General features: G+C 42.7%; 1 protein-coding gene across 9 annotated transcripts in view; it reads left to right on the top strand.

Annotated features, from left to right (window-relative positions):
- The window catches only part of cbfa2t3 (CBFA2/RUNX1 partner transcriptional co-repressor 3), a 41,805-nt gene extending 19,679 nt beyond the window's left edge, over positions 1–22,126 (top strand). For 4 of the 9 annotated variants that reach the window (XM_029427243.1, XM_029427217.1, XM_029427248.1 and 1 more), the window contains exons 2-12: positions 3,487–3,642; positions 5,994–6,235; positions 6,511–6,600; positions 7,275–7,456; positions 9,657–9,940; positions 10,423–10,508; positions 11,613–11,907; positions 12,378–12,446; positions 13,144–13,197; positions 14,943–15,133; positions 16,218–22,126. In XM_029427243.1, the coding sequence (XP_029283103.1) occupies positions 3,487–3,642; positions 5,994–6,235; positions 6,511–6,600; positions 7,275–7,456; positions 9,657–9,940; positions 10,423–10,508; positions 11,613–11,907; positions 12,378–12,446; positions 13,144–13,197; positions 14,943–15,133; positions 16,218–16,604 (2,036 nt within the window). In that variant the 3' untranslated portion in view covers positions 16,605–22,126. Of the gene's footprint in view, positions 1–3,226; positions 3,376–3,486; positions 3,643–5,993; positions 6,236–6,510; positions 6,601–7,274; positions 7,457–9,656; positions 9,941–10,422; positions 10,509–11,612; positions 11,908–12,377; positions 12,447–13,143; positions 13,198–14,796; positions 14,887–14,942; positions 15,134–16,217 lie in introns of those variants that run through there. The other 5 variants (XM_029427264.1, XM_029427279.1, XM_029427224.1 and 2 more) reach the window with 5 other exon arrangements.
- Positions 22,127–22,852: the final 726 nt, after the last annotated feature.

Here is a 22,852-nt window from a genome sequence, read left to right as displayed (position 1 = left end):
TTTAGGGCTATGTGGTCACTGACAAGAGTCTCTGTGGAGTACGAGAGATTGAATAGACAGGGGGGATTTAAGGGGACTGTTGTGCAGTGGTTAGCTAAAGCTAATAAGTTGCAGCTGTATTTCCAGAGGAAGCACAAGCACGCATGCACTAAGATATACATACAGTCAACAATAGGACATATGTGAATGTGAAATGAGACCAAAATGTATCTGGATGGCCCTATAATGGCTTGTCATGACATGATAGAATGTATTTATATGTATGTGTGTTTATTTTTAAGGGGTTTAATGAAGGCATTATGTCCTTAAATAAATAATGAGACCTCAAAATGGCTTTAGAAAGTTAGAAAAACCACTGTGTGTTTGTGTATATGTGTGCAGTACATGGTCTGTTGTTTTGTGTGTCTCGCAGTGAATTGTTTTTCATCTTGTTTCATCATTGCACAAGGGGTGCAATGGTGCGAAGACAGAAAACATTTTTAGAACTCAGAGTGCAGACTGTTTCTTTGGTGAGCAATCTTTCAGCCCCGATTACGTCAAACGTGCAGACATTCAGCTGTTCAGAGAGTTTGATACAGACAGCAGCAGAGAGATAGGTAATACTGACTGTATGGTATTGTTTGGGACGTATGTGTATCCTGAGCAGATCTATTTTCAGCTGTATTGATCCCAAAGTGGCTCATCCTAGAGAGCCAGATAAAAACCTGTGGGGGGAAATAGAGCAGCTTGCAGACAGGAGTCCGTGCATAGTTCAGGCCTGGACCTTTAACCACAGGTCTGGTTTACCTTGTATACCAGTCTCTCTCTCTCTGTCTACTTCTCTCAGTTTGAGTGTTTCGTCCTTCAGCACAAAGCACAATGGGAGCACAGATGGCCACGTACGGGGTTGCGGACCTAGCAGACTTCCTGATGTATTAAAGTGAAATCCAGAGCATGGTGTGTATACGTGTGCCCCGTTCCTGTAGCTGGTCAGATTAAACAGCTGTCAATAATCCCATGGTGGGAGCAGACAGACAGGATGGCCCCCTTATCTTCCTTTCCTCTCCTCTCCTCTCCTCTCCTCTCCTCTCCTCTCCTCTCGAAGAAGGGACAAAAATAGCTGTGTTGTAAACAGAGCAGTTTATGTCACTCTCCTGATCTTTTGATCACACGTGGGCCCAGCTCTTGTTTAACATCCGTTTTGTCAGTGTGGGGACTAATCTACCATCTATAACAGTATTAGCATTTAAGGATATTTTGTCAGGATGTTTACTGCATGTAAGTCCAACAGTATGCACATTGCATACAGTGGCACAGTAAATTTGATCAAAGAGGAGGTTTACTGAAACATATGGCTGCCTCTCTACAGGAAGCAGCCCACCAATTCGGCAGCACAGAGAGCTTGTTTGTGTGTTTAGGAGTTCTTTAGAAGAGAATGGCTGTATCTATTTATACCAGCACTCCCCATCTGCCTCTATCTACAACCTTGTGTGTTTATGTTCAGTGCGTCTGGCATGGGGAAAACAGCGGAGTGCCCCTCGTGTTCTTGATGATCACTGTGTCAATGGCCCTCGTGCAACACACTCCAGAGTGGCACCCTTTAAATACAGACACCAGCTGTTGAATGCAACTACATGAGCTCTCAAAAATAGGCTAACACCAAGGACTGAGGCCAACTGAGGCAGGAGTCTTGCGGAGGAAAACACTCTTCATAGTTGGCTCAAGAGGAGTGAAATGGAAAAACACATTATTTAAAAGTGATTCATTATATGAGTTGGGGACTACAATATATTTACAGCTGTGAAACAGGTGTTTAGATCTATAAAAGGCCTTTGATTTGGTATTATTTGTATTATTATTAGTAGTATAACAAAGGGTTATGAATGCCCAATAATAACCACTTTTTAGAGTTGAAACAATTAGTCGATAAATCAATCAGTTTCTCAAATGAGATGATTTGCTGCTTTTCCTTTTTTGATTTTCTTTACGTTTCATAGACAAAACAATTATTCGATTATTCATTTAAATAATCTGCAGATGAATCAATAATGAAAGTAATTGTTAGTTGTCTCATATCAGGACCATTCTGGCAGTGACCTCTACTGTGCACATGTGAAATAATCCTTTTGTTTGGATTCCACATTTGAGAGAGCAGACCAAGGTCATTTCTTTTTCCTCTTAAACATTAAGAGACAGGTGAAAGAGAGAAAAAGAAACACACAGAGAAGAGAGTTATTAAGAATCAATGAATGCCACATAAAGTCTACAATGTGGTTTACATCTGCTTTGCTTGAGCCCTCTGTCCTCACTCTTTAATTATGAATGCATGTGTTTACTACACTTAATGTTAGTGTGCAGTACTAGCGCAGAAATACACACATTTATGTTGAATATATAAACCGTGCTGCATATTGATCGCATTGTTTTTTATTGCATAGTGCACATTTATTGCACTCCCTGCAAGTTGCACACATGTACACAAACTCTAACGCTATCTTCTCACAGGCTGCAAAAGTCATCACACATCTCAGCTCAGGTTTACATTGCAAAAAGATCTGGTTCCAGCAGCTGCACCGACAGACGGACATAGACAGAAAGACAGTCAACACTCTACAGATACACCACAAAATAAGAAACCTGCTGCTTATGTATTCATAGTCTGACTTGTGTATGCAGTTTTGTGAATGACAGTGTCTTTGTTGAAGACACACTGTATGTATAGCCACAGATACACAATGTAAGGCAACAGTCCTCGCACACTTGTGGCTGTGGAACATCCGTGTCGTGTTTTCTTCTCGTGTCCCACCATCTTTTCCCTTCACGCAACAGAGGCTGGTGTTGCCTTGTTTGGTGCTGGCAGGAGGACAGTGAAGCTTCTGGTAGCAGGACGGAGCTCTGCTGAAAGCCAGTCCACAGTGATGGACAGCAGCAGATCCAGCTGCACTTGTCACTGGCTGTCAAGCCGGCTGTCTGAACTAGGGGATGAGAGGGGACAGGCGGGGAGAAGTGAGGAGTGTGTGCATGTGAATATGTGTGTGTGTGTGTGTGTGTGTCTGGGGGTTGGAGGTTACAGTGGAGGGGCACTGATTGGGATGTCAGAGCTACATGGTGTGTGCATGTGTGAAGGAGAGAGAGAGAGAGAGAGAGAGAGAGAGAGAGAGAGAGAGAGAGAGAGAGAGAGAGAAGAGAAGGTGGGGGGGGGGACTCCTCTCAGTCAGCAGCAGCTGAGCGAGTGAGCAGGTGTTACTGTATGTCTCCCAGGCCCATGAATCTCCAACAAGAGAGACACAATACAAGTTTGGATTCATTTCATTGACTCCCTGCATTGATTTGTTTTGGTTGTTTTTGTGGGGCTTTTGGTTTAAAGAAAAAAATCGATGGTTCCTAGCTGAAAATGTTAGTGGTCTCCTCCTTAACCAGCTGTCTCCAATTGAAAGTATTTTTTTATGCTGGAGCTCCATCTTGATGACAGTCTTGTTGTTTCTTTCTCCTTCTTTCAAATCACAGGTAGCAGAGTGCAGAAGGTTGGAACAATGCCAGATTCACCTGCGGATGTGAAAACCCAGCCCAGGTCCACCCCACCCACCATGCCTCCACCACCCCCGGCTGTCAGCCAAGCAACCAATCGCAACGCTTCATTCACCCCTGCTACCAGTAAATCAAGTAAGGACCCTTTCTTTTCTTATTTTTTTTACTATTTTTTAGATTAATGACACCTTATAGTCAACTTAATGCTGTGAAATATGTGTGTCTATCTCCCAAAATCTTTACCTCAATCTATTCAGCTGCATAAGACCCACAGTCGCTTAGTTTACGTGCTGGGAGATATATTATTTATTTGATTGGAAGATGATCGTTGATGATGACGCGATGAACACGATGATGAGTTGGTAGAGGTTCTAAACCAGCGACCCATCACTGAAACAGCTCTAACTCTTTATTCAGAGCTGACATGCATATTATCTAAGCTTAGATTTTGTAATTTGTTGGTCAAAGGTTCAAATTGGGACAACCAGTGGCCTAGAGGTTAATATGCATATCATATACTGTCAGTGATCACAATGTTCACGGTTTGATTGTAATCGGGGACTTCATTACATGTCATTCCCCGTCTCTCCTTGTTTCCTGTCAAATCTCAACTATCCACTGCCCCAAAAAAAGTTTGCTTTGAAAATGAATGTGTAGTTTACATTTCACTCGTTAAAACACTATTTCACTGACAATGTTTCAGTGCGTTGTTAAGACCTGCTACACGTTAAAACTAAATGAATCACCCATCAATCCATAATAAATGACACATTTGAATACACTTCTGCAACTGCAAGGCATCTACAATCCACTGCATGGTCATTTGTCTCTCTTACGTCAACTATCATGGACACTTTATATGCTTGTGTAAAGGGAGAGAAATTCCAAATATGTGTTTCTTCCCTGTCGAACAAGTGTTGGAGTCACTTGTGTGTCAGGTGTGTGTCTCTGCAAGCATCTATCTTTGTGTGTGTGTGTGTGTGTGTGTGTGTGTGTGTGTGTGTGTGTGTGTGTGTGTGTGTGTGTGTGTGTGTGTGTGTGTCTTTTGGTGTGCAGAATGCCCTTGCTAGTGGGACAAGTGTCTTTGAGCGCTTGTGTGAGTGCGGCTGTGTCATTGTTTGTGCATGTGTGTCCGTGTTGTTTACCAGCTGGTTGGGCGGCGATGGCCAGGGTGGCGTTGCGGTGTGTAGACTACTTTCTTCCCTATATAGCAATGACAGGCGATGTTGTTTCACCTGTTGTGGCGAGCGGTCAGCAGTGTAGCTCTCTCCCTCTCTAAAACCAGAACACAGGTGCTGCCTGTTGGGATCACATGGGTTGGTCCCTATGTGTTCAGGCCCTCGACCCACAGATTAGAGCAACATGCACGCCTGAGAGGATCCACAAGAACTAGTCTATTGAACAACTAAACTGTACATAATCTTGCTTTCAATTAGTACAATGTATATTGTTATAGTCCATAATGGCTCACTGCAGAGTCCTCTAAATACATTTAGAAAGATGAAGTCGCTGCAGCGGTTATGAAATTATAGTTTGGATGCAGTTTAAGTGCTTGCATATGCTGCTATAATGAAATACAATCATGTAATTACAGGTACAGACATTTCATACACACACTACACTATTTGATTGAGAGAAAACTGTTACGTGTTGTCATTATTGGTTATCCAAACACAGATATAGTGCACATAAACGTATAATAAAAAATATGAGACACTGACGAGACAGGAGATGGAAAAGGAGTTGAGCATTTAATAATAGAACTTAATTTTTTGAAACGCATTTTAATCTGGCTCGGATATGAAAATATGAAAATGAGAAAGGTCAAGCACGTGTGTGTGTGTGTGTGTGTGTGTGTGTGTGTGTGTGTGTGTGTGTGTGTGAGCTATTTGTGAGTTGGTTTGTGGCGGCATTACAAGGAATATGTGAGTGATTATATATGTGTATGAATGTTGAGTCTATTCTGAACCTTAAAGCTGCAAATCTACTTTCAGCTGGTGGACATGTGTAAAGCCAGATTTAGCTACACACCTGCTATTGGAATAAAAGTAACACAGGCCACAGGACTATTTTTGGCACCTCTTTAACAAGTTCCTCTTATAGTTGTGTCCTAGTGAGTGAGTGAGTGAGTGAGTGAGTGAGTGAGTGAGGGGAGAGGGTGAGGGTGAGGGTGAGGAGCAGGGCGGAATAGACTGATAGGGGGGAGATGGAGGGGGATGAGGGGTCAGATGGTACCACTTGTGAGACAGCTGAAGTTACTGCAAACACACACACAAACACACACTCACAGCACTCAGTCCAACTGGCAGAAAATTGCACAACCGAAGTCTCGATGTGCACCACGCACTGCATGCGTGGCATCGATTTTGAGTCTTTTGTGAGCTTTAGTAGGATATAAGTGCTTCTGCCCTCATCACGTCCCCAGAACTCCCAAAAAGTACTGACCCAATTCACATTGTCTCTTCCTTCTGTGTGTTTATCTGCAGTGCTGAATGGAAGCAGCCACTCTCCTACATCGCTGAACGGTGCTCCGTCCACTCCTAACGGCTTCAGTAATGGGCCGGCCATGTCGTCGACGGCCTCACTTTCCAACCAGCAACTCCCACCAGCTTGTGGTGCTCGCCAACTCTGCAAACTGAAGCGCTTCCTGACCACGCTGCAGCAGTTTGGCAACGACATATCGCCTGAGATCGGGGAGAGAGTGCGCAGCCTTGTGCTGGGACTGGTGGTAAGTTGTGGTTATATTCATGGGGAATTATTTTGATGAATCTTTCCAAAAACAGTACTCTACATCATTTCATTTATAGCGTAAGGTTAATTAATGTGTTGCAGAGCATTTTACATATTGTAAATGTGTCTTGTACAATCATCAGAAAGTAAGATAACTATAGATCTTGTGCGAAAAACAAAAAACAAAACATTGTTTGTGACTTTGGTGGATTGTTACAAAAAGTTTGTCTCTTAGCGACTCTTTGGCTAACCCTCCATGTTGTCTTTGTGCAGAACTCCACTCTCACCATTGAAGAGTTTCACTCTAAACTTCACGAGGCCACCAACTTCCCGCTGAGGCCGTTCGTCATTCCCTTCCTGAAGGTAAATACTAGACACGTCTTCACAAGGCTTACTGCTTCTGTCCATACGGCCAGTGTTCAGGAGGCAGAGGCAGAAAGGGAAATCTCTTGATTGGAGACCTATACTGTGTTTACTGTACTTGTAGAACATGTTGAAAATGATGGGATGTGCTTGTGAATGTCTGTTAAAAGTGTTGTGTGTGTGAGTGTGTCAAAACCTCCTGGGGTGTGATGATCCTCCACATCTGGGACATTGCAGCAATGGCTGCGTTATATCAACCAGACATGTCTGAGAGAGCTATTTGACAGCTCTGACACACACACACACACACACACACACACACACACACACACACACACACACACACACACACACACACACACACACACAAGCGCACACACACACACACACACACACACACACACATACACATGGCAGAGGAAGGTGTCAGGGACCTTTCTTATCTCATCCTGTCTCTTCATCTATCACTTTCTTTATTTCTCTCGCCCTAATCTGGCATTATTTCACTCTCACCTCATCATCTATTATTCCACCATGAGTTTCTATCTCACCTCTTTCCACTTAACACTCTCCTCTACATTTACATCGGCTCAATAAATCTATATCCTGCCACACAACAATTTATTTCATTCCTAATCCAGAGATGTCTATCTTCTCTCTCTTTACCACTGAAGGCAAACCTGCCCCTGCTGCAGAGAGAGTTGCTCCACTGTGCCAGGTTGGCCAAGCAGACTCCAGCTCAGTACCTGGCCCAACACGAGCAGCTTCTCTTGGACGCCAATGCCAGCTCGCCCCTCGACTCCTCCGAGATCATGTTGGAGATGAATGAGCACGGCAAGAGAAGGACCCCTGACAGGTAGCAGATCTCCATTAAATACAAGAAAACATAAACACACAGACTTCAGAGGTGCACATACTTTGGCCAACTCTCACACACACTCTGCTATATATGAATTAATTCAGGGTATTTCAGAATGCCAAGCGACAAGGGGAGACTATAAATCCTGCAGGAGGCGGAAGTCTGGACAGCACTGATGCCAGGCTGGCTCTGCCAGCTGTCTGCGAGGGAGGGGTGAAATAAATGCACTGTAGGAAAACAAAGAGTGTGTATGAGAAGCAAAATTGAGAGAGAGACAGACAGAGAAAAGAAGAGGGAGTGAAAGACAGTAAATGTCCTCAGCACACCCTAAAAACAGACAGAAAGACCAACAGTGAGCTGCATTTGTCCCATATTTCTCCCCAGCGCTCTGCTTTAGTCATCCAGCTAAGAAGGTTTCTCTCTCTCTCTCTCTCTCTCTCTCTCTCTCTCTCTCTCTCTCTCTCTCTCTCTCTCTCTCTCTCTCTCTCTCTCTCTCTCTCTCTCTCTCTCGTTGCCTGACCTGCGGGCTCCCAGCAGCTGTCCATATGCCAGGGATGTGTCCAGATGGTGATGTGCTGACCGTAACACTGAGCACATCCTGAGCGGGGTGTGGGGAGGTGGGCGGTGGTGGTTTGGATGGGACTAGGGTTTGGAGCTGAATGTGCAATACCACTGTAATCCACACACCTCCGCCTCCTGACCTGTGGCTTATACACAGCAGGAGGGGCTTGGTGGAGGAGGGTAAGGGGGGTTTAGGCTGGGGCAAGGGCCGACATCACACCAGCTGTTCCTCTGAGTTGTCAGATACTAGAGCCAGGGACGTGTACGAGTATAGCCGATATACACAAATATACACATGGATAACCGAGCACACACACACATCTTCTACATGGAGCAGCGTTGCATTTATTCGCTTCTGATCCCCTGGATGATAAAGAGTGATTTGCATCCGAATGCCTGGCTATTGCCATCCAGCTAAACAGATTAATATCAACACTCCCATATAAACTGTCCAGATGGCTGGAAAACACAACCTCTAACACACACTAACTTACAGACACAAATGAGTGTCAGTTAACATCTGCCAAACATACAGAATTCAGCCCATATTGCCCCTTAAACCCAAGAACAGGGTGGGAGGGAGAGGGAGAAATACTTGCAATCTAAGAGTTGTCTGAGGGATATTCAGATTAAGAGCTTGAGACGGAGGGTGTACAGTTGAACTTGGCTTTGTTTGATACATATGGTGTACAGCTGTGCAAAAGCTTTGGTGGAGCACTGCCTTACTGTGACTGAAGAAGAAACAGCTCTCAACAGGGATACATGTGTTCGAGTATGTGTGTTTGCATACTACATGTGGGAGTTTGTGGTTAACACAAAAAACAATCTGACATCAAGCAATCAATCATATTCGTCTATTTGTTTGGCATGTTTTTACAGTGGCCAATAAATTGTTCTGCCCCTTGATCTGATTTTAAGGACATTCTGGTCTTTGCTGGCCCATGTTTTGTGAACTATGAAGTAATACACTGGCATGGCGTATTTAGCCTGGCAAAGTCATCCCACAGTTTTCACATTACTCATTGCGGTCTGGCGAGGCCATAGATGGACTCGCTGGAGTTATTTCTCTCCCTTCTTAGATTACACGTTTAGAAACACGTTTTCTTAATAAAACTGAGGTGAGAAATGAGCCAGACTTTTTGTAAATGATGGTAGTAAAGTTAACGTCAAAACCATTTCTGACTGGTTCGGTGTTTATCTGAAACAGCTGAATCGATTCTTGGGTGGACATTTGTGGAATAATGGTAAATGTGGTAGTGGAAACAGAGTTTATGAGATGCAGGCTGTCTGTGCACAGGCATTGCATATTGGCAAATAAACACTGATTTGTACAAGCAAGGATCTGTTTTGTTGTAGATCATAATATGCCACACATCCCACTACTGGAAAATGCTGCAGGCCTTAGTCTGTGTCCAAACAGTTTGATACTGTGTTCTGCTAACTGCGTGGTGCTGACATTATCCACTGCTTTGCTTTATCAACTTAAAGTGAGTCGTAGGCTCCTACAAAATACTTATTATAGTCGCTTCGCCACATTAAATAGTGTCATGGTAAGCCATGCCATATGCTAAACAATATTTTTGAGTGTTTCAACATTAAATCATGTTTTAACCAACTCCCCTGTCCTCCTCTACAGGACCAAAGACAGCTCAGAGCGAGATGGGATGCACCCAGAGCACCTGGCTAAGAGGCCCTGCACCATCAGCCCCAGTCAACGCTTTAGCCCTAGCACGGGTCTTCCTACTCACCCGCCTCCCAACGGCCTCCCAACACACCCTCCAAATGGCCTGCCCCACCCGCCGAACCCCCAAGTGGGACCCCAACACTATCGCTTAGAAGACATGGCCCTGGCACACCAATACAGGGACGCTTACAGACATAATGAACACCGCGATACCCGAGACAGGCACCGGCCGACAGGTAGGACGGCTGCATTCACAGGGTTGGATAACTGTATAGATTTTCAGTTCTCAGTCATATGGTCAAGACTATGGTCGGGTGTATATGTAAGTGGGGTGTATGCAGAGAACAAAGGCCAGTTGTCGGTTCAGTGTGATAATCCTTGTGGCGGTGCGTCTATATAAAGACCACATCCATACATGACTATATTCTACAACTGTGGCAACCATATATGCCTTCCCTCTGCTTTCCCAAAAGGAAAGAGATGAACTCTTAGCCAAATTGTACCACTGATATGACATGAGGCTATAGAATAGGCACATCATATGTAATTTGTTTGAAATTAAACTTTAAATTGATGCTTAATATAATACTAGACAATAAAAAGAAGAGAAGAGAAAAAGTCTATCCCACCCACCACAAAAATGAATGAACTCTCATCCACCCCACTCGTATACTGTACTGTATATGTGAGGAATCTGAACCATGTGTTTATCTTTTAGCAGTGCATGGAGCCCGCCAAGAAGAGGTGATTGACCACCGTCTTACAGATCGAGAGTGGGCAGAGGAATGGAAGCACCTAGATAATGTAAGTATCAGAATGGTAGCCATGTTTAATGTCAACCACCTCTTTGTTTCATTCATAAACATCATGAAGAAGTGAAAAAAAAAGAAGTCAGCAGGTGTTGAAAGTTAATTTTAGTGGGACAGGAGCTGTTGACAGACAGAACAACCTCAGTCCCATCTGAGTGTGCAGTTGACAGACAGCTGACCGTAAGAGGTCAGTGTCAGCGTTGTGAATCAACAACAGACAGACACCTATCTCGCTTACTGGCACCCAACTTCATGAAGACAAAATCATGTTCACTAGACACACACTCATAGACAGACATGCACACACAGAGAAGCAGGGCCACAGATGGAGCTCAGGACCCAGCAGAGCGCAGCTCCAGCTGGGGAGAGCAGCTGAGACAAGAGCAGCAGTCATGGAGAGAACCGGCCAGGCCTGGACCTCGGCCAAATTAGAAACACTTCACTGAAATAAATATAGCTAACTCAGAAGGGAGGGAGGGAGGGGAGAGACAGAGAAAAGGAGGCAGAGACAGAGAGAGGGAAAGATGAATGGGAATAATGATATGGATTCAATGTCAGCCATGCTAAACCCGTTTAACAGACCGGGACGGGGCACCGTGGAGTGTCCTGTTTGAAGTGACACTGTTTACAACGTAGAGGGAAGGAAAGAAAAGAGCGGGAATCTGTTGAGTTGGCAGGGAACGGAGCAGAAGGGTGGAAGGAATAGGCTCAACTTTTTCATCAGCAGCCCAGCTGGTACATTATCGTTGGTGTAATGCTCTTAGACATTGAAATGTACTGACAAGCAAACAATCCATGAACAGATAGGCCGAGACACAAACACATCGTCACATGCAAACACGCATGCCTACTAGGTGGTATGTGTTTTGGGACAGATTAAAATAGTGCATGGATTTACAGCTCAGTGGCTCCAAAGGAACTCTTCCCTTTTAAATTTGCTTTGTTGCTATGACCTGTGAACATTTGTATGGCTTTGTCTGGTTTGGTTCATTTCAAAAACTCTACGACTGTGTTTTGTAGATGATGATGTTTTAGTTTCTCATGTTTATTCGTCACTAAGTAACTGTTATAACTTGTCCTCAATACTTTCCCATTGCAGCTGTTGAACTGCATCATGGACATGGTGGAGAAGACGCGGCGCTCCCTGACGGTGCTGCGCCGCTGCCAGGAGGCCGACCGGGAGGAAATGAATCACTGGATTCGGCGCTACAGTGACGTGGAGGAGATGAAAAAAGGTGGGAGCAACGGACAGCACTGCCTTCCTCCTCCTCTTCCTCCTCCTCCTCCTCCTCCTCCTCCTCACCACAACTCCTCCTCCAACACAGCTAGCAGCAGCGAGTCACTGCCCATAGGAACTTCCTCGGCTGCTGAAAGGCAGACAGGCAGACAGACAGGTAGACAAACACACACAGGCGTTGTTTGGCAAAGCAAAACACTCACAGTAAAATAGGGCTTATTTAAAATGCTGAACATGCCTTCATATATACATTTATAAAATGTCAGTTAGATTATGATATTTTTTCTGCAAATTCATAAATGTTTAGCTCATACTGGGAGGCAAGACATATCTATTTGCAGCATCCAGGGTCTTTAAGCAACTGAATCCACCCTTACACAGCCAGCATGCTTAATTAAAATGTGTATTCATACTTCTAACTCCCGTATTCTCATTACTTCCCAGAAATGGCTGAAACAGTCGATGTCATCTTATTTACTGTGTTATGTTGTGTTGCCACACACATAGTTTCAAAAATAGAATTGAAAACTTTAGGGGAGACTTGTGGATGTGTGTTTGTGTAGATAAAGAGTATGTCACTGTGTGTGTAATTGAGACTGAAAGTGTGTGCCTGCTTGTGTGTTTCAGAGATCCACAGAGACTTCTTACACAGGCCACCCTCAGGATACCTGCCAGAAGAAATCTGGAGGAAAGCTGGTGAGAGCCCAGCATCCTCTTCTCTCTATTGTCTCCATGATTGACCTCACACAGACCAACAACACACATACACAGTCATCATCAGTCTTCACGGCCCTCACCTTGGCCACCTAGACAGACAGAGCAGAGGCCTTACAGCCATAGGTCCATCAGGGCAGAGGATTGGAGGCCCTCTGTGTCATTAGGGCTAAATGCCCTCCATCTGTCACCAAAGCTGCAGTGAAAATGCAGTCACCTGGCCCAAGGCAGGACGCAGCAGCGCAGCACAGGTTGGAGCTTAACTGGTCTCCATTGGCCTGAGAAACACACACTCTCAAGTGTTACACCTTTTATTTTTTTATTGTGATTGTTTTCTAGCCTCATGAAATGTACACACATTTACTACTGAAGTGAATCATATACAGACATTTAGATATAAAGACAAAATAATCTAGACCATGGTTATTATTCTTTGCTCCGTTTGTGGCCAAGGGGAAGCAGGTGGGAGTGTTGCATTGCATGGGCCTCCTTGTATACTGCATGTTAAATAGAGCCCATCCCAGGAGTCATGTGGTTCAGCCCTTGTTCCGCCCCAGTCCCAGCACTATTATACTCCAATACCCTGCGGAGGAAAGATGCTGCTGCTGTCGGCAAAATGTTGTGCTGCATTTTCACCGGCAGAAAAAAACTATTTTAATTGCAGTTGTTTTTCATACAGGTACTACAAGCATCCCGCTCTCCCCAGCACTAAAGCACCTCCAAAACAGGCAGGGTGAGTAACAAATCTACACCATCCAACATTTCACCTCTCGTGTGTGTGTGTGTGTGTGTGTGTGTCTGTCTGTGTCTGTGTGTGTGTATATATATATGTAAGCATGTGTCACCTCTATCTCAGTAGCCAGGAAGTCTGCCTGATGTAGCTGCAGCACCTCTTGCTTTTAATTAAAACCAGACACGCTGGTCTAGTTCAGGTTGAGAGACTGCAGTGCTTTTGAAAAATAAGATCTGAAGTGTGAAAAAGCAGACAGAAATAACACGTCTCAGGGACTTACCAAATCCCTGTGGAATTAAAACGTTAATATTGCTGTCCCCGTGTTTTCCATTAAGTGCTAATTGCCCCAGCATCTGCTATGCAGTCTCCTTGATAAGAATTAATTAAATTTGCAAACTAATCTTAGTGGTGCATGCATTAGGCCAGATAATTGAGAAGCTCGGGATAATGCAGATAGTGTTCTGCAAAGGAGAGAAGAAAGAGGAGGAGGAGGAGAAGGAGGGGTATAAAGAAAAAATGGAGTACAAATGAAATGAAGGATAAAGGTAGAGAGGGAATGATGGGATGAAGGAAAGCATTGAGACATGTGTCTGAGTGTGACTGTATGTTGACAGGATTGACAGAATCCAAACTTTTAAGCATAGGAATCAAGCTCAGACACGCACACATGCACAGCAAAGTGTTGGATAAGGCTCCCCCCGCTGTCTATCTTTTTGCACAGTAGTTTGAAACAAGTGGAGTGGAGCAGCGAGAAAAAGTGACAGTTATTTATGAGTTTGAAACAAACACTGACTTGAGGAAATTGGGAGCAGTGGAGAGAACAGTATCAGTCTCACCTCCTACTTGGTTGGCCTAACACACCTGGATAGTCATGTGTGTCATTTGTGTCTCAGTGTGTCTACTTTGCACATCTCGAGGAAATGCAACAGGAGGGAGAAAATAATTTAATCTTTAAAAATGTTACCGTCTTTGATGGCACAAGAAAATGACAAGATCACGACATAACGCATAAGCATTTGAATAATACTATATATTTAGAAAATCTATTTCTCAGGTGTACAAAGTCCTACGAGAAATCATGTAGGGTGTGTATTGACTACACAGTACTGGCTACTGTACATCTGTTGTGCACTGTGATGCCAATAATGAAAGATGGCAAAATGTAATCATTCCTGCCTCTTACTGAGAGGAAACTGCAGGAAGTATCTATTTTAGACTGCCATCTGGAAAGGAGTCTACACACCTGCCTGTTGTAAAAAAAAAACAGCCTCCTCACTCATATGGTTTGTGCTTCTGCTGGAAGAACAAAAGGCCCCATGATAAAATCTACATCGTAGGAAGCCCTGCAGTGGGGATACGCATGCCCACTGGTGGGGAAATTATTCATTCTTCTCTGTATACTCTGTCTAACAAATTCTATTTAAATTATTCTTATGATAAGATGACAATCATGCAAACAGGGAATCCCAGGATGCTGTTTGAACAGCCAAGTTAGTGACAAAACTTTGGAGACATCTGCTGTTGTCAGCACTGGAAATGATTGTGGCCAGACATCTTTGAATTAATTATTGAAATCTGGCTGTTTCCCTTTTCTGGCAGAAAGTTTTAAATCTTGGATGATGTACATCTGTTCCCTGAGATACAACAAGATGGCAGCTTAAAGAGTCTCAATAAAGGATGACAGAACAGGCAGGATGGGACGATGGTCGTATGCACTAACACCTCTCTCTCTTCCTCTCTCTCAGAGGAGGCAGTGAACGAGGTTAAGCGACAGGCGATGTCAGAGCTTCAGAAGGCGGTGTCAGATGCCGAGAGGAAAGCTCATGAGATGATTTCAGTAGAACGCTCTAAAATGGAGAGGGCGCTGGCCGAGGCCAAGAGGCAAGCCTCTGAGGACGCACTAACAGTCATCAACCAACAGGAGGACTCCAGTGAAGTGAGTATCACAGACCCCTCACCCGCATTTCCCCTCATTCTCCTGTCTGTTGTTCTCTAATTCAGTGGTTCCCAATTCCCAAAGCTTCAGAGAGTTTAAAGTTTGGATTAGCCTTTTATTTGAGATATTACCAGGATAAGGGCACGGCCAAGATCTGAACACAAGTTGCTATATTCACAGAGCCTTCCCTCTCTGCTAAAAAGCTGCGTCCTGCATTAGAAAAGGACACAGTTAAAACAACACAAAAGCTAATAGAACAATGGACAAGCATCAGGAAGAAGAAAAAAATGAATGTATGTGTGATTGTTAAAAAAATATATTATAATAATAAACACATTACAGACTGTTCCTGTTATTTTTAGTTTCTAAAATAACAGGAAAACTGATCTCTGATGCAATATTCACAGGAAATAATCTGCTCCAAATCACTTGTTTGACACAAACTTCTTGCAGTTATTGCGTTCACTGTTGGGGTTAACTCTACTGGTTTTTCAGTTTATCTGCACTGTTATTATTATGCATTGAATTGAATGTGAAACATTCATAAAATATGTCACTTAACGTTAGTCAGGGGTCGTCAGTTTACTCAATGATAGAAAAGAGGTCCCTTAAGGTAAAAGGTTGGGAACCACTGCTCTAACTGCCTCCTCTGTCACTCACTCTTCAACACTCTTTTGCTACATCCATCACCCTTCACTTTGTTCCCCTTATCCTCTAAATGATCCTGAATTGTGTAATACACACAGCTTGCTGCTCTTGGTTTGGTGCTGCACCATGTTGTCATCATTATCGTAGACGCAGTCCAGTTGTCTGTGTAAATAAAAGCAGACAGACCCAGATGGTTGGAGCAGAGTGCCAGGCTGAGGCCATTACAGAGCAGTTGACCACCACCTGCTGGTAACACAAACCAGACATGTTGGACCACGATTTAAATCCTTCAAATCAAATCCCTGTGCAGAAAACAGAAAACAATGATAATCAGACTTTTTGTTAGGTTTCAATATATTTATGCAAGAAAGACAAAACTGTGCATTCCTGAGACAAAAGAGAGACTTATTTTTATCAACCCACTCTCTCCCCACTGTCTAACCAGAGCTGCTGGAACTGCGGGAGGAAAGCCAGTGAGACGTGCAGCGGCTGCAACACGGCTCGCTACTGCGGCTCCTTCTGCCAACACAAAGACTGGGAGAAGCACCACCATGTCTGTGGTCAAGGCCTGCAGGGGATGCCAGGGGGGAGCAGTGTCCCTCTAGGCACCCCCTCATCCTCCTCAGCGTCAAGTGCGCCCCCCACCCACTCGGAGAGCACTCCTCCAGGAGCCTTGTCTTTGGCAGGCCAGAGCAGTATTGCGGGAGGGGCAGGCAGCGGCAGCGGAAGTGTCTCTGCCAGCCCCAAAGAGAGCAGTTCCAGCAGTGCCTCTCGCTCCACAACTCCAGCTACGCCCGCCCTACTGGAGGCCACCTCTCGCTGACGTCTGACCCTTGTCCCCTCTCTGCATACTGATGCGACGGTGCCCACACTCCACACAAAACCAAACTGAGGAATCTTCATTGCACACTGCTCCCTTTCCTCCTCCCCTACTTCAGTCCTTATGTCCCTCATATCCTAAGCTATTCTGGAAATATTTTCCCTACCTGATGATGGACTCGTTTTCTCAACTGGTCTCTTCCCCCCCAAAAAAATACTTTTTTGTCTCTTTCACAATCACAGCCACAAATACAAAGATTCCAGCCTGGCGTGCAGTGTAGTGGAACACATGAAAAGTGTGTTCAGTCACAGAAACATATCAGATGTGTTTTCTGAAAACATGAGCTATGACTTGAAAATGTGACTAAGATGTGCCCTCAGTAATGCTAAGGACCACAGTGGCTGTGGTAAGGCAACATTGATAGGGGGATGACTAGGCTGATTAGCACTTGGATTGGATTTCCCTTTAATTTAGCACCAATGAGAGAACAGTACTCAGACCTGAGATGTGCACTACCAGTGCAGACAGTTCACTGATATGGCACTTATTCTACAGTGTGCTAATGGAGACAGGCTACGACAAAATACCTTTTTTTTTTTTTCAAAGAATCGAGGGAAGGGGAAAAACCTGTGATGCGATTAATTCCTCAGAAACACAGCTTAGTATTTATTAAATGTTTCTTTCTGGCTTTAAGGGAAAACAAAGAAAAGTCCAAATATTCAAAATAAATAGTAGTGATGATGATGATGATGATGATGAGGATGATGCTGATGATAACGATAATAATGATATGAAAATAAATTAATTTTAAACTGCTAACTACCTTGCTAGCGAGCCAAGAAAATCTACACCGGACTCACCTCTCTGCACCCAAATGAATTCAAAGATGAAAAATAACATGATCCAAACCTTTGTATTACACTGCCAAAGTGAGTAAGTAAGCGATAAGGAGAAGCACTCATCTTATAACCAAACGCAAAGCAACATCACCTCCTCACAGATAAGCCAGCCCTGAGAGGACCAAGCTGCAGAGAAGCTGCAGAATGGGACCCAGAGATAGTCAGACATAATAAAAAAAAAGAAAAACTGTGACCTGCTTTGATCTGCAGCTGCCTCCTGCAGTCTGGACAAAACTACAGCGATTCCTCAGTGACGGCCCAGACTAGTGAATATGGACAATGCTGTGAACTTGCCTACAAGAAAGACTTAATGAAATGGATGGAAACCCTGCCACAGTGTGATTCTTTTGTGAATGGTAACAGAGAGAAAAAAGAGGGAAGTAAAAGCTGCACAGCCTCAAAGGACATGAAGATACATACATGGCAAAGGAGCTGCCAAAAACCTCAAAACAAGCTTGAAAACATTGTCCATGAAGGCATTACATACTATGGAGACTTTATGAGAAGATTGTTTGTAAGTCATTTTTTAAGCTCCACAACGAGGAGATATTTCAAGGAATTGCTGTTACCTTTACATTCACTCCCTCCGTTTCCAAAGCATGATAAACAGATGAAAGAGCCTAGTAAAGGGCGGTGTAGACTTGGTTCTCCTCTCTCTTTCTACCTCCCCTCACCCCACACCTCCCCTCTACACTCTTCCCCGACTACTTGACTCAAGTCTGCCCCTAACCCCCGGCCTGCTTTGGACAGAGCCTCTGAGCAGTCACGTGGGAAAGGTTCAAACCTGCTTGTAGATATTGTTCCTCTTTTCAAATTTCAATAATGTCTCTTGTCGCTGATGTCCACATTTGCTGCCCTTGTGTATATCCAGAAAGATGGACTTTGTTTTGGTTTTGTTACTCTTCATTTCCCTCCTTTAAGTTTGGGCTGAGCATTGAAGTCAGAGCAAGGAGGACACTTGCTTATGAGAAGAAGCCCCACATTGTACTTATTGTTTGATTTGTTGTATCTATATTAATGAGATGAAACCCCTCTTGTAGAATATTTTGTATTGCTCGCATTGTAAGACAGTGAGAGGACAGAGGTGCAATATGAAGAGAATTCAGCTACTGAATGGAACCTCAGCAACTGCCCATAGGGTGTCATATAATATAGATACATATAAATATATTTAAAGTAACATCGGTAACTTAATGTGAATGTACATAGTATTTAAAGAGGTCCAAAAATGTGTTTGCCAAATAACAGAAACCTTTAAAGTTTAAATGTCCAGAATATGATTTTCCCACAGTACATTTATTTCTCAAATTTCTCAAATTTCCTTTTTTTCTCTCATACAAGTTTAACACTTTCAAGTTTCACTCAAATCAAAGTGTCATGTGACCCTGAGTGGAGGAGACTGTTGGTAACAGAGGTAAAGTGGCTCCATACAGTTTGCATGTAGCTGAACATGGATGAAAACAGATTAAGGGTGAATGGACACAAGACTTCCAGAACACATTTTAAATGAATGAATTAGGCCTTCATTTACAATAGTATATGAAAAATCCATATCCTACTACACCACAAAAACGTTTGACAAGTTATAACATGTTTGTGTTTCACTTTAATCTTCTTCATTTTTATGAGATGGTGCAATTGGGACTAAATGTTGTCATTGACATATGCTTCATTCACCCCAGGTCAGTTTTCATCCTGCAGGAGGGGACTCAACAGTGTGTATTGACAAAAAAGCCCAAATATATTTAATAGCTTGAAAAAAAAGGACATACAAAGAAAAGTGGTGGCTCACTTTCAAATTTAGATCCTTCACAACAAATTCAGGAATTGACAAACTTGATAAATCATGTCAAGTTTTCTGTTCCTGCCACTGTAGTGACCCTCTCTCTCTTGGTGTGTGTGTGTGTGTGTGTGTGTGTGTGTGTGTGTGTGTGTGTGTGTGTGTGTGTGTGTGTGTGTGTGTGTGTGTGTGTGTGGTTAGGAGTGTTTGTTTCCCCCAAGGTGCAGGACAAGCCATTACTATAGGATTAAGTGATATGCCAGTGTTAAGCTACGGTAAACCTCTAAGCTAATTTTGATACCCAATCTTTGCAATGTTCCTTTTTTTTCCCATTTAAAAAAAAAATACAGATTATCGTTTATCTGTAAAGATGCAGGTTTTTCTTCTTTTTTTTCAGCCCTTCCCACATGCTCCAGCAATATGATTGCCTCTGGTAAAGATATGTATGTAAAACAGTCAAAATGCCTTTACTTAAAGCAACAGAGGGCCTGTAGCAGCCACCGCTCACACAAATTTAAAATTGATCACTGTAAACCCTGTAAACTAGTTGGCCCCATACACACTTGGACCAAACTTGGGGAAAAAAGTAACTTTCCTTTAGCAGTGAGTGGCATAGGAAACTTCTTCAACAGCTGGATAAAGTAATGTCAATTATTTTATTTGGACTATCTGAGACACATAATTCAAATGGGATAAGCTGCAAGGTACCCCTGCATCTGTGTGTAGCATTTATGTATGTGTGTTATAATTACTGTGATATGGTGTTAAACTTGGCCTTTTTGTGTAATTTGCTCCTTTCCCCCTGATGTCTAATTCCTCCACTACTACCACAGACCACTCTTCATGACGCCCCTTCACACTAGCTACCTCCTGTGACCATACAGCTAACCACCAGGAAAGGTTGACCTGGACTTTGAAAAGCTGGGCTGAGAGGCGACATGGAGACGCACATTCAAAAGCGATCATATGAATCCGTCTGAAAATGATAAAAACAAAAGTGTTGAATGGAATTGCCATTGCTCATAATGTGGAGGAACATGTATTTCCACCATACCTCACTTACCTGTTTGATCACATCCCACCAACCAAACTGATACTTCTAGAATTTAGTAATAGGTACACATACAGTCAAACATGCATATTACCAAACTGAACACAGAATCAACCATGACATGCCATTTGTTGTCCAAAACCAATAAAAGCACAGACCAAAGTACTCTATTGCCAAAATAGGCTTTGACACAGTGTGTATTGACAGACCAGAAATAATAAGGTTAGAGCTCCACTACACCACTTAACCAAAGTGTCTGAAATACACACAATCAGGGCACAAGAGTGAAGACCATGCTTAATGAACCGGCTGCGTTTTCAAATGTGTAGAATTCTTATTCAAGCAATCAAAGCGCTTGTTGTCTACATATTGAATAGTGCTTCTGTAAAAAATAATAGAAGCATCTCCTTCAGAAAAGCCTACTGATTGCGTGTTCTTACAGTTACAAAGCCTTGCAGAGATAAAATGAATGCATGGTGGGTGTGTGTGTTTGTGTGTGACTAGTGGTGTGTGTGTGTGTGTGTGTGTGTGTGTGTTTTTGTAAAAGAAATCTTACCATTTTTTTTGTCTCTGTACAAACTACTTGAAACTTTCAGAGCTTTAATGAAACATCCCAGTCAGACGATAGTGGCAGATCGATTCACAATATGTAGCAACAGCTTTGTGCAGTGAAATACTGTGTTTGCGTACAATATCCGCATCAAAACAACATTGTAATCGCAGTTCCATTCAACTCTTAAATGCTTTGCGTGTGCCTCCTTGTCTGCAAGTAAGCCCTTTGATAAACTAAACAAAGCCAAACCCAGTAACCATTTACAAATGACCAAAATACAACCAAAAGCTACAACTTTTCTCTTTAGATTTCACTTCAGTTAAGGTTTTTGTGTTATGTCCCGGCATGAGAGAACTTCAACATGGTCGATTGTGTGGGACATGAGACTGCTGTCTCACAAACATCGGAGATTCTCCCTCCTGATTTTATTGGACAGGACACACAAGATCATTGTTCTGTTCAGCTGGGTGCTAGCTTCATTACATTTTGAAACAAATGATATTTGTGTCATATACTTTTATCTGTGAAGATATTACAGATGGCAAACGCATAAGGGCTCTGCTGTTGTGAATATCATCCAAGGGTCTCCAAACACTTTACATCAGCCACTTTTCTGTTTGTTTTACTATGTACATGATATGGGCAAAACGCATGTTTAGAAAAGGCAAACATTAGCAGGTTGGCATTTGTCTCTCCCTACCCCAACCAGTTACTCTACCAATGACGTTTCAAGGCACATCTGATGTGATGGCGACACATCCTCCCTGTGAAACAGGCACTGATGAATAGCTACAGTAGAAAGCTAAAGTGGCAAACAGTGGATACAGCACTTGTTTTCCCCAAAGCCATGGCTCAGGATGGTCCTGTTTTTACCTTTACATAAATTGAAAAAAAAGGTTTATGTTTTTTTTATGTGTAGGGAAGCATTCTATACTGTATTGTGCAATACATTATTACAGATAAAAACATGTTTCTGTAGGAAAGGTTGGCGCTTTGAAGATCGTTCTCCTTTTGTTTTATTTCCCTCTTCAAAAAAGGTCCTGTTGCCGTTTTTAGATGAAGTTAACTGTGCCAGAAGAATTAAATTCTGATTTGTATTTATTTCTTGCATGCTTTCCTCCCTGTTGCTAATACCGCTCTTTAACTGTTCGCTCTGTTGGATGTGTGAAGCTGTAAAACATTCTAATTCAGGTTATTGTCTGTGTTGAACAATGTAACTGTGTAATTAAAACATGAAATGAAGTATTCATCGCTCTTGTGGCTTTTCTTCTTCAAGTGCACACATGGAGACTACAACACCCCAGAAAAAGACAAAATGATCCATTGTTATTGAATCCTTACTAACACAAAGTTAGTATGTAAACTTTTGGAGGCATATGATTACATTCCCCAATGTCTACAGAAATATAATAGCAGGGGATCTAAAAGAAAGAAAACTGTATAATTTTTAATTATCTTTTTGGAAAAATATATTCCAAAAGTCCATACACTTTTACAAAAACATTACTAATCATATAAACCATACAAAAAAACGTCAAAAATATTTCCATTAAATGGAAAGGTGCAGTCATAAAACTGTTGCGGGTTGTTATTATGAGTGATAATTAGATTCAGTACAGCCTCAATGAGCAACTGAAACAGAAGGGTTTACTATGACTCTTACTTATGGGGGAATAAAAGGTTGTCAAGTAACCTAAACCTGTGTTCCCATTTCCTTTGGTTCAGAATTATTATTATTATTTTTTATTATTTATTACTTGTTGTCAAAATCAGCTATAATTCTCCCAAAATGTTTTATATTTTCATGTTCTCATATAAACATAGTTTTACAATGTTTTAAAGTCATAACGTTTTTGATTTTCAAATGTTCGAGTATAGGTTTCTTAAATACAGTGACAAAGAATAGGCATTTTTTCCATTTAGCTGCTTTAGTTTCAGGGTCCATGGTATTATTCACGCTGTCTCTGT

The sequence above is a fragment of the Cottoperca gobio genome, chromosome 3, assembly GCF_900634415.1.
Source record: "Cottoperca gobio chromosome 3, fCotGob3.1, whole genome shotgun sequence".
Taxonomy (NCBI): Eukaryota; Metazoa; Chordata; class Actinopteri; order Perciformes; family Bovichtidae; genus Cottoperca; species Cottoperca gobio.
The sequence above is the reverse complement of the archived record's forward strand: the minus strand, read 5'-3'. Positions and strand labels throughout refer to the sequence as shown.